At 39.0% G+C, this 18,316-nt stretch overlaps 1 protein-coding gene across 1 annotated transcript; it reads right to left on the bottom strand.

Annotated features, from left to right (window-relative positions):
- Positions 1 to 3,493: 3,493 nt before the first annotated feature.
- On the bottom strand, positions 3,494 to 14,685 carry nrros (negative regulator of reactive oxygen species). The gene is made up of 3 exons (XM_078291491.1): positions 14,526 to 14,685; positions 7,850 to 7,964; positions 3,494 to 7,202 (listed from the first exon to the last, which is right to left on the bottom strand). The coding sequence occupies exons 2-3, from the start codon at positions 7,949 to 7,951 to the stop codon at positions 5,247 to 5,249; spliced, it is 2,058 nt and encodes a 685-aa protein (XP_078147617.1). The 5' UTR covers positions 7,952 to 7,964; positions 14,526 to 14,685; the 3' UTR covers positions 3,494 to 5,246.
- Between the last annotated feature and the right edge of the window lie 3,631 nt (positions 14,686 to 18,316).

The following is an 18,316-nucleotide window of genomic DNA, read 5'->3' as shown; positions in this document are numbered from 1 at the left end:
TTCTTCATTGGTGAGACTTGAAAGTAATGTTAATGATTTTTTTTTTTTTTTAAACCCAAAGCGGTTTTATTTCAAAGATGCACTAACAGTTCAGAACTAGAAAATGCCTACAGTATATTCCAGGAAAATCAATCTTGGTACTCTTGGTGCTTTTCCCCTCTCATTCATTGTCAGTAAAACAACTTAATTACAGACTTTAAAAAATATAAATCTAGAGAAATGTTTTTAGGGGAGGAAGTGTCACTTCAAACGTGCTCAGTATATCATTTTAACATCAAATCATTACCATATATTGAGACATTGGTATAATTAAGGTAAACACAATTAATTAGACTTTTAATATTGACATTTAAATAGAAGCTTATTTATCTGATGCCTGTCTGGTCTCCTGAACAAGCATAATCCATGGAAATTAGTTGATAAGGAAATATGTTCCTAGGATTAATTGTTGGGTTTTTCTTGTTTATAGAGGCAACTGGAAGCATTTCAGTAAAATTAGGCATCACAGAGTATATTTCAATTTCATCTTTTGGATCAGTTTGAGCATAGATTTTCCTTATCTAACAGAAATCTGTTTCATTCTGCTGAACTATCATCATTCCCGAGGTGTTCATATCAACAGTTAACTCGTGCTTCAAGGTTTGTGAACCGCTTGACAAGATGGATTTTTTTTTTTTCCCATCTGTGATCTACAAAATATGATTTCAAAGCACAGAGAAAAATCCCAGAAATGTACGTTTAAGGAAGAAAATTCAAATGACAGAAAAGCCTACATCCTCTTGTGTTATTTTGGTCTTTCTCTTGGCCCATTTCCCCAGTGACTTCCACAGCTCCCAGTAGAGCTTTGCAGTGCTGCGGACCAGAAAAATCTACCCATATCCCCAGAAAATCACTCGCACAGTTCCATTTTTCTAATTGATTTGCCATGGAGCTGAAGCTGTGCGTCTCAAGATAAGCTCTTTTATCTCATCTAAACTGAATGTTCACTAATGCATATACCAGACTCCCATAGTATGTGTATTTAAATATTTAAATTCAGTGGTATTCCTTTTAAGGGGTTGGCAATCAGCTATTCTCTTGTTTATTTTAATTATGAATTTAATTATAATAGCCTTCGAATCATTCTGCAGTTATTAATTATGACTTAGATAATTTCCCTCCGGGCATTTATACTTTGATTAACATGCTTCTAAGGTCATTCTTAATGCTTTTAAAACTGCATCTCATTTTTTAGCTATATGTGTTATACTAACCATACTCAATATGTTTTATTATCAAGTTAAATGTACTTGAAAATCGCCTGATATCGCCTCCTGTCACATTGTTTAGTGTAATATGTCTGTGTGTCTGTCATGACTAATGGATACTAGTCAGTTTTTTTAGATCTTAAGACTAATATACGCTATTCTCTTGTTAAAACTAAGGATAGACTGATATATCGGGCCAGTATTGGCCTTTTATTGAATATTGAAAAACTGATACCAGCCAGTCATGTCATCCACCTCTGATATGATGGAGGTTCCTCCCTGACCACAGCTACATTAAAACAATTTGATTTTCTTCGCACATTTTACTCTGTCACTTTCAGCACTATGGACTGAAACAGCCACACAGTGAACTAGCACCATCATGAAGTGCTGTCAGCGGGCCAGCTAAGCAGTCCGAAGGCCTCGTGGTCACTGGTCATGAGAGCAGCAAGGGGTTAAGAGGAAGTGGAGTGCTGCAAGCGGCCTGTTGACTTCCTAAGAAGCTGCCTGGTACGTTGGCTCACATGGGGCCCCGCGCAGTTCCTGGCCCAAAATATCCGCCTAAGCACAATCTCGCCCCCACCGCCAACCTCATGTACACGTCGCCGTAGCCCACGCGGAGACACATATCCTCCCGGCTCTCACCCACATGATCAGAGGAGTGGACAAAATAACAAAAATCATAACGACATATGAATATCAAGTACCGAATAACGAGTTGGGCCATTCTTTTGTTGCTTTGAAAACACATAAAAGTGGTGATGGTCAGAGTTCTTTTAAAGCTGACACATACTGCTAATTGGCAATCAGCGTAATATGACTCACATGTGAAGCTGCCGTTATTATTATGAGTAAGTTCCTTCTTTTCATGTGGTCTTTTCTGTTATTTTTCCAAACCCCCTATAGATCCTCGTTAATCTCAAATGGTCTCGAAAGCTTGTTTTTCCACCCCGCTCGTCCCACCAGTGGCTCCATCGTTACAAACACATGTTGTGCGGCCGAGCTTTATTCAAACCCACAGCACTTTATTTTAAATTGTAGTCAAGATCCCAAGGTTTCCAAAGATACCAAATATGTCAGGCTGAATTACAGGGAAATGTGTATAAAATGATGCACAAGACATCTAGATTTTTTCCATTTGTTGTGGTACAGCTATAAAAATGGCATCTTGGGTTTGAATATTTCATTCAATATATGCGTGACATAGCTTCAATGAAGCATTGGAATGAGCAGGTACAGAATATGTAATTTGACAGAACATATTAACTAACTCTGAAACTTAAGGGGAAATTTAAGGGGAAAATCAGAGTTTAAGGGGTTAAATAATAAAGCAATATTCCACTTTAATGCAAACCTTAGTTGTCCTTGGAGTGAGTATTTACCACAGGAGTTCTTTTTTTTTCTCAGTGTATTTATTCACAATTGAAGTAAAAAGACAACAAAGAACACACAAAAATATATAATTTCAGTTCCCGTTCTTCATTTTTTATGCGTTAGAAGTATGATTTTCTACAACTGGAAGCAAAAATATAGCAAGTGGCATCACAGCAGGTGACTGGGGAATCTATCTGAGGCTAACACTGGTGCACTCTTGACATCACCCCACCATACTGAGGATAATTTTTCAAGTGCTAAAACCTGTCGCAGTTTCTCATCCTTCACATCTTTATCTCCCCGAAAAAAAACACTCCCACCAGATTAGATAACGCGAGCCTTCACTGATTCGCACATCAGATTAGAGATAGTAAGCCTGAGAAAGCACACTTCCTCTTTCATCAGTCATTTTCTTTCATATGTTGCACAGAAATAACGGACAGGATAACAGAATAACTGTTGATATTTCTGGATACTCTGTTGTCAGCTGATGTATTTGTGCTTAAAATTACAGTTCACCTTTTGCATGTATCTTTATGAACAAGGCTTTAGGACTAATTGTAGTGTCAAGTAGTCATCTCAGAGGATGTACCCTCTTTTTCAACAATACGTGATATTTGTGTAGTGTTGTAAACAACTACACAGCCATTTCTTCAGGTTCTGTTTTACCGCTAACTTGAAACCAGCGTAAATCTATTCTGGAGAAAAATTACTACAAAATGTTGTGTTTGGGGGTGTAAGCAGATCAGGATTCTTTGTTTCCATTAGGAAAGTTGAAGTAGGCAATAAAAGCAGAGAAGACTTGGTGAAAATAAAGAAGAGGACGCAGAGCATTAAAGTGCTGCTAGCTAAGTTTACTGAAGAGGCTAATTAACACTGGAATTGGGAAGATACTTTGCCACAAATAAGGAGATAATTATTTTTCTCACACATTGTAGCAAAGAGGAGCTTAGCTCTGCTTTAGCCATTCTACTGGTGTTACCGTAGCAAGCTAACATGAACCTTTTTGTGCCATGTTACAGTAGTTAAGTAAGCTAGCATAGCTACAACTCAGGTTAGCTGCCATTTTAATCTTTTCACCCAGGCCTCTCTTTGGTTTTTTTGCCTGCTTTGATCTCCCGTTGGAAACCGAAAGAATCCCAGTCCATTTCCCCTTGAAAACCTCTGTTTGCACCCTAAGCACATTTTGTAGTAATTTTGCACCTGACGTGTGCTGGTTTCAAGTTAGAGGTCAAAAAGAACTTTGTGCCTGATGCATAGTTGTTTATACTACATGAATATCATATATAGGCTACTACCACTGACCCTTATAGGTTATGCTAGAAATGGGAAATTCTGCTTCAGTTGGATTTTAAAAAATGTAACCTTTATTTATCCAGGGAAATTCAACTCTATACATGCCCTTTTCCGGCAGTGCCGTGCTTTACATACAGTTCCACACCTTTATAGTGGAGCAGTCGAGGGTTAAGTGGCTTGCTCAAGGGCATCTCAACAGTTGTTTTCTCAGTGTGTACAGGGATTCAAACCAGCAACTCTCCAGTCACAAGCCTTTTTTCTCTAACCACTAATGTACTGCTGCCCCCGAATATTTGCTACATTGCTTTATCTCAACATCACTGCTTATGAATGGATTTGGATGCATGGAGATACACCTCCATTGGCATGTAGGTGACCAACACAAACTCTTTTAACTGACTGGCCAGCTACTGTATAATGTCCCAGCATGTAAAACGTAGGTTATATAGAGAGCATCAGCCCTGGGGTTCGACAAGGCTTCTCTCCGGTTTCTCTTTCTCTGTTCCAACCACCATGACCCAGAGCATCACCACAGCGGTATTCTGGTTACCTTCTGGTTAGGCCTGCAGCACTCAGCACAGCAGCACAGCTACAGTGATCTGCCAGCGTTCCTCGCCATGAACAAACACACACACACACACACACACACACGGGTAGACAAACTAGCATTGTCACGCCTCTGCCCCATACAGTACAGATGCTGCCACTTGTCTAATAATGTGATGTGGATATCGCTTAGTACAATTTCGCTTTGATTTGGTGGCCCTTCTGTATCCGTAAATGGCTCCAAACTCCTCGTGCACTGACACAGTAGGATTTCATATTGACGATTAACAGTGCGTCCCAAGTTGCATCTGTGCCTCACCGGTGGGAAGGAAACCTCAAACCCCTCCTCTCTGAGATACAGAACTGGGCAGTTGCTGCAGATCTCAGCAAAACAGGAAATTTCATGTTTCCTCTGCTGCTTATAGCAACAGCTTGCATCACACTACTTCTGCATATGTGCGAAAACACACACACACACACACACACACATACACACACACACATATGCATACACCATGTCCCACAAGAGGGCAGCCACATTTTTACATCACGGTCCCAGGACTGGTCTGGTTTGAACCACACTTTACTTGCTTCAATTAACAATGCACACCACATGGGGAAAACCTGAATATCCTTACTTACAGCTGGTTAACTGCCATAGAATTGTTAATTCATTATCCTAGACACTATTTTACAATGAACTTTTACTGTTTTCATTTTTATTTCCAAAAATACACTGTAAGCGCCACATGGTGTTGTTTTATTTATGTTTATTATAAAGTATCAGTAAGATGTGGGCTTCAAATATTTCTTTTTGATGGATTTTTGTAGCAGTTTGGGCCTGAAGGTGAGGAGAAAAACGATCGAAATGCCCACAAAAGACATAAAGATGGGCACAAAAAGTAGAAGGTACCAGAAAATAGACTCCCCACTCTCGTCCTCACACAACAGTGACTGGAAAAGCTCCACTCTGTGTGTAGTTTTGGTGACATCCTGACACGAAATATCTGACTTGCCAAGCATATTGATTGTCTTTGTGGTTTCAAACGTCCAGTACCATTCCATTTGGCAACAGTTGTATGGGTTTCCAGCGAGAAAAACCGTCCGAAGTTTTGGGGCTAATGCATTAGCCTGGCTTGAGGGAATAGTGGACAGTTTGTTGTCCCTCAAGTCCAGTAATTGAATGTCAAGGCTTAGAAGTGAAGAGGGAAGATGGGTAAGGGAGTTTCTCGAAATGTTTAAAGACTTCAGCCTTTGGAAAGGGGAGAAGTCAAACTCTTGTATCTCTGTGTTTCCTATGCCTAGATGCTGTAACGTTCTGCTGAGACTTTGTATTGATTGTTCAGCAATGAGTCCTGGGTTGTCGGACAGTTCCAAGTCCGTTAGAAACATACCTGTGAATGCAGAGGGTGGAATTCTTGCAAGTCTGCATCCTTTAAGGTAAAGTTGTCTTAGAGATACCATATTTTTCCATACCACACAAGCTGAGATATTGCCTCTACTGGCCTCAGCTACCTCAGTTGGGCAAATGCCAATGTTATTGTAACTGAGATCCACTGACCTAAGGCTTGGTAGTGAGGTAAACAATCTGGAGGGTAACCACTCTAGATCATTCAGGCTCAGGTTAAGGTATGTCAGATTGCCAAGGACTGTCAGTGTACCTTCATCTGCTACAATCTGGTTCAGCCTGTTGTTGCTTACATCCAACTCATACAAGCTGCCAGAGAACTGTTCTGAAGTTAGATTCAAGGTTTCCAAACAGTTGGTGCACATGCGAAGTCTGGACAGAGCAGGCATCTTCCTGATGAATCCTTGGGGGAAATACGCCACCTGATTTCCTCTCAGATCTAGAATCTCCAGAGCGGAGATGTCACCGTGAAGCCCATCGTCCCACAGCTGAGCCGTCACGTTGCTCACGTTGCTGTTCAGATTGTAGAACTGAACACTTGTGGTCAAGTTTGGGAAGACAGCATCGTCTGCCAAATGTTCGTAGAAACGGACGCTGTTGTGGGACAGGTAAAGGTTCCGCAAGTGGCTCCGGCTGGGCAAAAAAGGGAAGAAGAGCAGTCTGTTGTCTGTCAGATCCAGCGTCTCCAGATGGAAAGCGTCTTGGAGGTCTTGTCTGGAGATAAACCACTCGATGGAGTTGTGGCTGGCGTTCAGGACCACCAGCTGGGTCATGTGGAAATCAGTCAGGCAGGACAGATAGTTGAAGGCCAAGTTGAGCCTCTGGAGCTTTGGGGTGCTGTCGAAGGCACCGTCGATCTCAAACATCATGTTCCTCTGCAGGTCCAGTTCTTTGAGTTGGATAAGGTCCCTAAAGGAGCTCTCATCCAATCTCAGCAGGAGGTTTTTGGAGAGATTGAGGTACTCCAAGGATGTCAGGTTCTGGAGAAGAACGGAGGCCATATTGTCCTCAAGCTTATTCTCAGAGAGATCTAGAGCTCTGAGCCCCGGCAGCTTCATCAGCGCATGGCTGGTTTCTTGGTATCCGATGTGAAGACTGTTCTCTGCTAAATTAAGACTTTGTAGCAGTTGTGAGTCTTGAAAAGTGTTTGATTCTAGTTTCTCCAAATTGTTGCCAGCTAAGCTCAGGGTGCCTAATGAGGGGTAGTGGAGAGAATCGTCCAGTAGTGTTTGGATGTGATTGTGGTTGAGCTGAAGCTCCTCTATGTTGTTCGGTAGTCCCAAAGGCACAGAGGATAGCTCAGCATTGTTGCAGAGAGCTGCTCTTTGTATCTGCAAAGAAAAGGAGAGAACATAGTTTTAAGTGTATGTGTTTGTGTATGTGTGGTTGTGAGAGAGAAATATCCTGGCAGTGTTTTGGCTTTTTAGAAAATCCACAGTACCTAGCATTTTTTCAGGTACCATTATCTGATTTTTGAAGTTATTGTGAATGCATCTTAGTTTAGTGTTCTCTATCTCTCCAATGCCAGTTCTGCATTGGCCTTTGCATCAAAGTCCTGATGCACTTACTGTGTGCTGCATCAGCCACTGCTTTATCTTTCAAATAGCTTCTGAAGCTTGTTGGTTGCTGATTTTGCAAGGTTCAACAACAAAAATGACATGGCAGCAGTTTCTCCTTTGTGGCTTTATGTAAATCAACTTGTGTATTATCAGAGCCAAACAAACAAGATTATATCATCGACCACAGTAGTGCTTTTCTTGGCGTTTAATTTGTTGATGAAACTAGTAAAAATTTGTTTCTATTCAGTGAAGTATAGTTCCCTTACTGTTTGATTGACAGGTGATCACTGGGAGGTGCAGCGCAAAAACACCACGACAATTGTAAAAAAAAAAAACGTGGATTTCAAAGACTTACTTTATTGTCTTGTATACACTTCATTACATCAACCATGAATGGAAGTGGAATAGAGACACCTTACCAGTCGGCATCGGTTGTGTTGTGGATGGCTTGAGACTGGCATCTGGATGCTCCACACCACTAAGAAGCGAAGCAGGATGGGAGTGAGGCCGTGGATTGGCATTTTAACATCCTCACTGTTGAGAAGGAGATGTAGAAGGAGAGAGGGTTAAGGTTAAGGACTTTTTTCCTTACACACTTTAGAAGTACATTTTCAAACTAAATTTTCATTTTTTTTACTTTGAAAAAACATAAAATAAAATAAAAAACTTTTTCGACCAAGTCCTAATAAATTTGAAATAAAAGTAAAAAATACAACTCATAGCATAAATGTATATACAATACTTAAAACACACACACCTGAGTATACCGCTGAACATACAATCATACACCTTGTGTCACTTACAGCTTACGAGTGACAGCCATTACATATCTAGTAACAAGACGGCATACTACGCAGCTAAGAACAAGTAAGCACATCTAATATAGATAAAAGTGACTCAGTTATCTGAGTGTTGAAATATCTGAGTGTCCGCTGTTGAGGATAACCAAGCACTCATGTTGCTGACTGGACAAGATAGGCATTTACAAAACTGAAGTTTTCCTAATTTAACCAAAACCATGACCAAAACCTTAACCTTAACCTTAATCAAAGTTGTTTTTGTTGCTTAAACCTAATCCTAACCTTAACCAAAATGGATTTAGTTGTCTAACCTCAACCATTAGCTAACCTTTTCATGTGAGTAACACGTGAAAACGGCGTGTCCAATTTGTGTTATTGTCACATAATCCTTTCATGGTGGAGGAACGTAGTCTTCACATTATTAGTGTCCACACACATAATATGTGATTCATTACACAAAATTTTCTGAGAATGTATTGGTATTAGATAAACTCTAACCCTTCACCCTCAAAGTTAATTTATATTTAACTATTTTGGGGGATGCGGCAGGGATGCCCAATATCACCGTTAATATTTATCTTAGCTCTTGAACCCTTAGCTTGTGCGATTTGTGATAATTCAGAAGTAACGGGTATCTCAGTGGGAGGTCATAATTTTAAAATTAATTTATATACCGATGATGTTTTGTTAACTTCATCTGAACCACTTACTGCCATTCCCAAGGTCTTAGACATAATTAATTCATTTAGTCTACTTTCAGGCTATAAAATAAATTGGAACAAAAGTGAAGCCATGCCACTAAATTACCAAACCTGTTACAAAACCATCTTGGCTTTACACCTTTTGTTTGGAAACCTAAAGGAATGAGATACCTTGGCATTAATATTAGACAACCAATAAATAAGATATTTGAATCTAATGGCCCAGGTTTATTGAGAATGATAAGTGATGATCTGAAAAGATGGTCAACACTACCCTTATCTTTGTGGGGAAGGGTAGAAATATTAACCAATATTGGTTCAAAGAAATAAATACCTTATTTTCTCAATTCTTATGGAAAGACAAAAAACCTAGAATAAATCATAAGAAACTATTGTTGCCGAGGAGTAAAGGTGGCATGGGAGTGCCTGATATCTCTACTACCTATCATATAATGCTAGATTCCCCATCCTGTGGGGCTATGGAAATAGTACTATGAAAGGAAACTGGGATTGGCTGGAGGGACAGATTGTCACAGAACATAACAAGTCCATTTCTCTTGCAGCATTATGGTATTGTCCAAAACCCGTCCCAAGGCTGATTAATCCACTGATTCAGTTCTCAGTTAGTGTGGTTAAAATGCTACACAGGAGGTTAGGTACTGCTGGCACTTCTCTCCCTTCATGCCCATTATGGATAAACCCTTTATTTTTAGCGGGCAGCAATCCATTGATAAACAAAATTATGGAAGAACATAACATAAAGCAAATTGGCCAAATTGTGAAGGAAAATACCATAATCCCATTTTTAGCAATGAAATCTGAGTTCAATTTGGATGATAAGTCTTTTCTCTCCTACTTACAGTTAAAATCTGTTATTACAAAAATCATTTCAAGGGGTATGCAATTAGGCTGCCATGAACACCTGGATAGCAGCCTAAAAGAGCTTACTAAGGGGAGGGGAATAGTATCTGGAATATATAAACTTCTACTCTTATCCTCCCCCAATTGCAACATACAGACACAGAAACGATGGGAGCAAGACTTAGGTATTTCACTTACACCAACAGAGTGGGGTAGAATTTGGAAACAATCAATATCACTGTCCAAATGTGTAAGCTTTAGAGTAATTCAAATGAAAATATTGCATAGAGCATACATTACCCCCTCTAGACTTAAAAAAAATGGATCAAACCCTTTCAGATTTATGTTGGCATGGTTGTGGGGAGGCAGGCACCCTCATGCATTTATTATGGCATTGTCCAGCTGTTAAGGGCCTCTGGGATGCAGTAAGAAATATTCTTTCAACTATCTTGAACACAGATATAACTCTATGTCCGGCTACATGCTTGTTGGGTACTCAGCCCAGTGGCATTCATTGTAAATCTGTGCAAAAAATTATAGCACTGGCTGCCCTTACAACGAAACGCACAATTCTTATGAATTGGAAATTCAGGAAAGCTAATTGTTTTAATATGAATAAGTGGTTGGATTGATTTGATTTGATTTTATTTGGATCTCTTTTAGCCTATTGGCTAATCTTCCAAGAGTCCACATTAAAAACATTTAAGCATACAATAATTCATATTATACAACACATAATTGTTGACACACATATATCATATACATACATGCATGACACCTATAACCTACATACATTGACACTTATCCCGTATGGACCTACATATATACACATATTAATCTACATGTGTTCACTCTACAAACCTACTGACAGTGCAATACAATAGTGTGATGATAACTACATTTAAATCTTGAAATCTTGCAATCAACAATCCAGCTGCCGTACTGTTCTTGAGTGAGTTATTGTAATGAATTCCATAATTTAACAGTTCTGAAAATAAAAGTCCGTCTTCCCATTTCAGTTTTTATTTTTGGTAGTACATAATGATTTTTATCTCTTATTCTTATGTTAACTTGATGTTTATCACGTACTAATAGCAGTTTGTCCTTAATACTAACTGGCTTTTTAAACTTTTGAATTTTTGAAATTAGTACTATAGAATGTTGTCTCACATGCTCTACTACTGTGGGCCATCCCATTGTAATATGTAGTTCACTCACTCCTTTTTCAAACCCACACCTTAAGACCATTCTTGCTGCCTTGTTAAGTGTGATCTGCAGTCTCCTCATATCTCTCTGAGCTGCATTGCCCCACACTGCACAGCAATAATTAATGTGACTATAGATTAGACTATGAGATATTACCTTTAGAATGTCTTTAGATAAAAACTTTGCAATTCGTCCAACCATTCCTGCCATTTTCATCACTCTTTTAGAAAGATCTGTAATATGAGCCGTCCATGAGAGATTGTTTTGTATTTTAACTCCCAATAATTTGACTTCTGTAACCTCTTTAATTTGAACACTGCCATATGTTAAATACCATGGCTTCAATTTCTTCCTCTTTCTTGTAGTACATATAATCATATTTTTCGTTTTATTTACATTTAATGCCAATTTATTGTTTTCCACCCATTTGATGACACATTTAAAATCATTTGATAAATATTCATGCAACTGAGTTTGTGAATCTGCCACTGCAGTGATGGTTGTATCATCTGCAAACATATGTGCATTTGAGTTGGCTAACACTAAGGGAAGATCATTTGTGTATATAATAAATAACAATGGTCCGAGGCAACTCCCTTGTGGGATGCCACAGGTAATCATACGTGGAGAAGAAAAGGAGCCATTAACATAAATAGATTGCTTTCTACCGTTTAAATAAGATTTCATCCAATTAATAGCATTCTTACTGAAGCCATAATTAATTAATTTTTTAAGTAGAATTGTGTGATCTATCAAATCGAACGCTGCAGTGAAATCAAGAAGAAGTAAGGACACAAGTTTACCTTGATCCAGGGCACTTAGCTACTCATCCGTCATATGTAACAGAGCGGTTTCAGTAGAATGATTTTTACGATATGCATGTTGAGCATGGGTTAGAAGGTTATTAGTTTCCATATATTTCCAAATGTGATCACTTACTACTCTTTCCAAAATTTTGCTTAAGGAGGAGAGTAAGCTAATTGGGCGACTGTTGGGTGCAGTAAAAGCTATTTTAGCATCCTTAGGAATGGGGCAGATTTTTGCATGTTTCCATTCTGTGGGAAACTTTCCTTGTTGCAAAGAAAGATCAAATAGATACTTTACAGGTCTAGCAATATATGGGGCTGCAGATTTCAACAATTTGTTGTCAATAAGATCGTACCCTGGGGATTTATTATCAGGAAGTGAAATCAAGATTTTCTCAATGTCATCTAATGATATATCTGGTAATACAAAACTGAAATTTTTCCCCTTCATAATCTTTTTGTCTACTTCACCTACCAGTAATTCATTTGAGGCATTGTTATTCATATTGGACCTGAGATCATTTATCTTTGATTCAAAATAGTCAGCAAAGTAATTGGCAATGTCTACTGGTTTTGTTCTAATCTTTCCATCAACCTCCACACTAACAGGACTTGTACTATTTGACCTACCAAGCAAACCATTCACTGTATGCCATATCTGTTGGAGGATTTTCTGAACCTTTTAAGCATGGAAAAGGCGGCATCCTCTCTCCTATCTTTGGATCAGGGAGGGAATGGCTTATGGAACATAATAAGGTCATTTCTGGACACAACATTTTGCACTTCTCCCTTTGTAACCCAACATGACTTTTTTGGTTGCTTTTTGTCCTGCTTTTGCAATAATGTAATGGGCGGGGGAATGGAAGAAAGGGGAAGGAAAAAAGAAGGAAAAAGTAGGAGTAATACAGGTTTTGCTTTTTGGATCATGTGCATGAAGGTGTAGCTAGTATGTACATACTATGTGTGCGGATAGTTACACTTGCATTAGTAGAAGTTTTGCACTGTAAACCCCCCCCCACACACACACACACCCTCAGTTTAATGTATTGTCTTGTCTCTAGTTGATAATGTAGTGTCATGTTGTCTTTATTGTGTCTGTTTTGTTGTGTATATATGAAATAAATAAAAAATACAAAAAAAAAAATTATATTTAACTACCTAAAAATAATATAGTTTGTCAAACAAAGTCTACTAGTTCAGCTACATACAAGCTACATTGTGAGTCTGATATCATACAGTATAGGCATAATACAAAGAAACACAACTATGAGAATATCTTATTAAAGAGGCACATATCATTGTACAATTTTCCATAGCAAATGGAATTAGGCTTATTTTATATAACTATTTTCTGTTTTGATTTAGATCTCCTCCATGCCTGTTGTACAGTTCAGTATGAGTGAATACGTCTCTGTCTTATTATATTTTTTTGGTGAAATTTCCCTAACTTCAGTTAAAACTGACATTGAACGCGAAGGCCTCGCCTACATGAAAGAATGAAGGTGATTAATTACACATATAGGTTACTAGCCTGTCAGATGAGAAAATGAGGCATGAAAATATGACAAAACCCTTTTAGCTGTCACCATAAGTATTGTTCATCTTTGTCTTTTCAAGGAAATATGTTGTTTTTTTGTTCATATAAGCCCCTTAGGGGTTTTTTTTTGCTCTCACCTTAACAAATTTGTAATCTTTCTCTGATTTCTGTGTTTTTATGATGGTATTTTATTACTGTATTTTGATCACTTTGATCACTGTGCAAATAAACGTTAACTACTGGAAAAATAAAACTGTGGTTAACTACTCCCTAACACTGGTTTGCTACTTCTCAACTGTGGTAATAACACCAACACAGTCTCTCACCCATTTAAAGTGTACCAAGTCACCCACCAAAAAGACATTTTACGCCTTCATTGTCTCACTTTTTTGAGTGAGATCATATGTTTGTGAGAAAACAAACCAGTGTGGGATTGCAACATCTAATATAACCTTTGATAAGCCAAGGGAATCTTTTAAAGTTGTTTTGACTAATAAAAGATCACCTGTATCGTCATCCGTAAAGCTGGTATGACATAAACTTGACTGTTTAGGATCCCACTGATGTATATACTACACTGACATTCACTATATACTATTCCAATTCATCAGCATAGTGATACAAAATGAAGAAATGAATGTAAACTGAAAAAAAGAATGTTAACCAATATATTGTAATGACATTGTACCAGTTGGTTTTCAAATTTTGAACAATTGGAGGCTACTCATAATTTAAGGGTCATTATTCCAAAGCGGTGCCTTGCAATAATAAGGATTACAGCCCAATCATTTCATAGTGAGAATGTTAATACACATCCAACATACAACATTGGTTTTATTAGACTCTTATTTTTATATAAATTTTAGACTTCCATGCAAGCCAAAAGTATGCTGTAAGAAAACTTTACACTATTTAGATGCCATGAAATATATTTAAAAAAAACAACTTTATACTGACAACATCCTGACTATGCAACATTGTCAGATTCACAGTGTGCATTAAAGCAGCATATGGCACCTCGCTTCACTTCACTACACAGCAAGACTGAGAAAGCAGTTACAAACGCTATTGGTTTCAATTTAAAAATGCAGCATGCACTTTGCTCCTATTGCTGAAAACCATAATAGCTGGCTGAGCGGTGCACACTGCAGCTCTACGGGCCGGTGCACGGTGCCTTCACTTACACTGGTGGTTAGGTGTGGATTTCCCAAGCCACTGCCGGTCGATCCCCTGACCATATCGCTGGCTGCCTCGCTGTTGCAAGCTGCGTTTTCTCCTCTCGCTTCAGCTGCTCTCCTCTAACTGAGAGACCGATGCCTCTCTCTCTCTCTTCTTTTTTTTTTTCTTTTTTTTATACTCTTCACGGAAGCAGGCAGGCAACGGAAGCCGAGTCACATGGAACGCGCTGCGATCCGAAAGAGGTTCTCAAGGCCCCGGGGCCACAGGAAGGCACACGCTCGCCGTTCTACCAGCAAAGGCTTTTTCGACGCGAAGGGCGATGGCGTGTGTGTGTGTGTGTGTGTGTGTGTGTGTGTGTGTGCAGGCAGCTGAGGCGGGTGGTACCGCAAAAACCCAGCGAGAAACACACCCTTCACACCCCCACGGGCTCTGCTCCTGGTTTTGATCGGCCGACCTACTAGAGAGGAAACCGCTCAACACACACACCCTTCCTGCCTGACTGCTCGGCCGTGTCACTGCAACACAAAACACACACACACACACACAACACATACGGTCGTGTGAGGCAATGTGCTGAAGGGGGAAAGTGTGGTGAAAAGATACCAACAAGAGTAACAATAACACACAAGGCATCATGCAGGTGATTGGAAACGTAATTGTGGCGTTCAAGACTTGCATGAATGCTCCAAATTTGCTTCTGTCACTTCAGTTCTGTTCAATTCACAAAATGTGCCTTGTTGGCATTAAATATACCCCCTTGTATCAGTGTGTGTGTGTGTGTGTGTCAGAGTTCCCATCCTGTTGAATAGTTGCAGGGGGTCTCCTGCCTTAAAGAGCTTCTAACCCTAAAAGAATTTCATTAGTTTGGGTTTCAGTGGAGAGTTTTAGTGTCCCATGATGGACTACATACTGTTTCAGAGGCTTTTCCACCCTGACAAGAAACATTGGTGTGTGTGGGTGTGTGTGTGTGTGTGTGTGTGTGTGTGTGTGTGTGTTGTGTGTGTGTGTGTGCAGTGTTGGGGCTAATGCATTATACACAGATTACTTTTTTGTGGTAAATAGTAACTTAACACATTAGTTTTTCAGTTATTGGCAATAGTCTTTAGTAGCAATAGCCTTAAGTCATATGATTTAAGCGGAAAACAGAAAAGTACTCTAATGAGTTACTTTTAAAGAGTAAGTGCAGTAACTACTTCAATAACTTTCCCCAAAGCTGTGTGCGTGTCTCTTATGCAAAAGGATATTTTGTCTTTTGTTGTTTGTCAGTCTCGTCATGTGTTCTTCCACAGCAGCCACCCGTGGGTGCAAGAATAGGGAATTAGGAATCAGGAAGTGATGGTGCCGTCATCGGAGGGGTGATCTGTCAGCGCTTCCTTCCTGTTTTCACACCGGACACCTTCAGCTCTCACTTCTGACTCTACTGTGGGATCAGTGGGCAGCAAGATGTTCTTAAGATAATGTGTTTTTACTGATGCACCTACCTCCACTCAACAGGCGAGGAAAGCAGATGTCTAGGATTGGTTAAAGGTTAAAGGTTAAAGTATTAATCCACAACATTTTCAGATAAATACAAATGTTTTGCTTCTCTCATCACTGATTGATATAACACAAAAGTGATTCAACCTGTATCCAGTTCATGAAAGCTTTTATATTTGCTGTTTTAAACAGCCGGTGTCTGGTAGCTCTTTCCTGGGAAAAATCCTCTGCCGCACAGGAAGTGATGCGTTTTACGTTTCTGGTTTGTTTGGAATAAATAGAAGAAGAACTGGGTAGTTAGCATGAGCAGCGATAGCCACCATGGCTGAACAGCTAAATACAGCGTCATAACTGTAATCCCTGTCTTTTTATTCTCTGCTGTTTCTAGTTAGTAACATGACTGTGATATTTTCAGCTGTTGCATAACAAGCGAATTCACCGCTGCTGGGGATCAATAAGGATAAAATCAAAGTGGAAAATCCTACGTGTTTAAATTTGAAATTAAAAAGGAGGGTGGAGCACTTATTGCCCTCTTGAGGTTTCAGTCACCAGTATTGGGATTTTCTGTGGCGTAGGGCCATTTGCTGAACATGTACAAGTGCTGCACTCTTGTGGAAACAGAATATATTGCACATTTTTAGGGTAGGAATGGGTCTGAATCAAAACCATGTTAAAGTTTTCTGTTAGTTTTACATAGTAGAAACTAGTGGCTTATTAGGGGTAGTTTGATTAATCTTGGAGTTCCTCAAATAACCAAAAGAAGTCATTAAAGATCTGGACATTTTTGGACATTAATGGACATTTGTATATTTTGATAATTTTATATCATTATGTGTCAAATGTGGTCATCTTACAACTATTATGTATTATTTTTTCAGTGTGTCTCTTGTGTCTCATTATAGGGTAAAGATTTTGGATGCATCTGGCCACCCAGTACTATAAAGACATGCATTTATAGGGAGTTTATAACTGTATTGAAGCATATTTCTAAAGCAATAAGCTCATAAGAACTGATCTGATTTACAGTAGTGTCTACTTAACCATTAATGTCTCTTAAAAGTCTTTTAAAATCAGCATTTTGAAAACCATATTCAACTCAAGCACTTCATAATAAAGGTGCATACCCATATCTTTACGGCAAAATAACATTTGTGCGTGTCAAAAAAACACATTAGTGAATGGTGAATGATTTTGAAAATGGTCTGAACAAGTACATGAAGATGAAATGTGTTCATGTGGATGTTTGTATGGAGTCAGTGGATTTTCATGATTCATCTGTGGAGGAGGATGCCTCTGGCCCTGTGATGTGTCAGTTCTGTGAACCCCAGGAACACAGAGCCTCATGACAAATACACCAACTGCAGGACTAGTCCATGGGATCTGGGTTGTTTCATGGGAAAACATCTAAATATTTATAATAATATAGGAGGATAAGATAAGATGAACCTTTAATGATCCCTGTGGGGAAATTAGATTGTCGCAGCAAATGTTCCATTTTTTTTATATACACACATGAACAAACATGTTTAATGAAGACACCGTTACAGTGGGATTTTGTTTGAGTGGTTACATTTAAAGTTAACCTGTGTGTAGGTGACATCATTTACACCAGGAAGTAGATTGGAATTCTAAATCTGTTTGATTCTGTTGACAACCAAACCAGATGAGTTTTTCAAAGGGAGTTAGTCCAATTTCCACAAGGCTGACAGTTATAATAATATGGGTAACTTTACATTAGCAGACCCTTTGTTAAATGATATCATGAAATTGAGAAATTCTCATTGCACTGGAGCTTTAAGGCTGATTTTGTCACCAACAGTTTATCTAAAGCTGCAGAAAAACCAAGAAAAGGCTGCTTTTAGAAATCCTGGCTTTACACCAACATGCCCCTTTACACCGAGACAGGAGCGTATTATGCTGATGTGTGAGAGCAAAGTCAAACTTGTAAAGGAGCACAGATAGGTAGCCAGGAAGACAGAGAGTGCAGTAAGAAACAAATGGGGGAGGAAATCAGGCAGACAGGTAGACAGAGACAGATAAGCAGGCAAAAAAACTGTCAAGGATGCAGATACTGACTGATAGACAGATACACATTGAGACTGACAATGAGCCAGACAGACGCTCAAGGACAGAACAGTACAGACTGGTAGGCAGTGAGGAAAACAACTGTTTACTGCTCGACAATCACTCAGATGCACAAATTCAAAGAGAGAGCAACAAGCAACGCCGAAATATTCATTTCATTTTATTAAAGTGGTAATCCTTGAAATCCTCTCTTTTCAATTTTGTCTCCATCTTTGTTGCTAAGCGCTCATCACTG

This window comes from Centroberyx gerrardi, chromosome 22, assembly GCF_048128805.1.
Source record: "Centroberyx gerrardi isolate f3 chromosome 22, fCenGer3.hap1.cur.20231027, whole genome shotgun sequence".
In the NCBI taxonomy this organism is placed as follows: Eukaryota; Metazoa; Chordata; class Actinopteri; order Beryciformes; family Berycidae; genus Centroberyx; species Centroberyx gerrardi.
The sequence above is the reverse complement of the archived record's forward strand: the minus strand, read 5'-3'. Positions and strand labels throughout refer to the sequence as shown.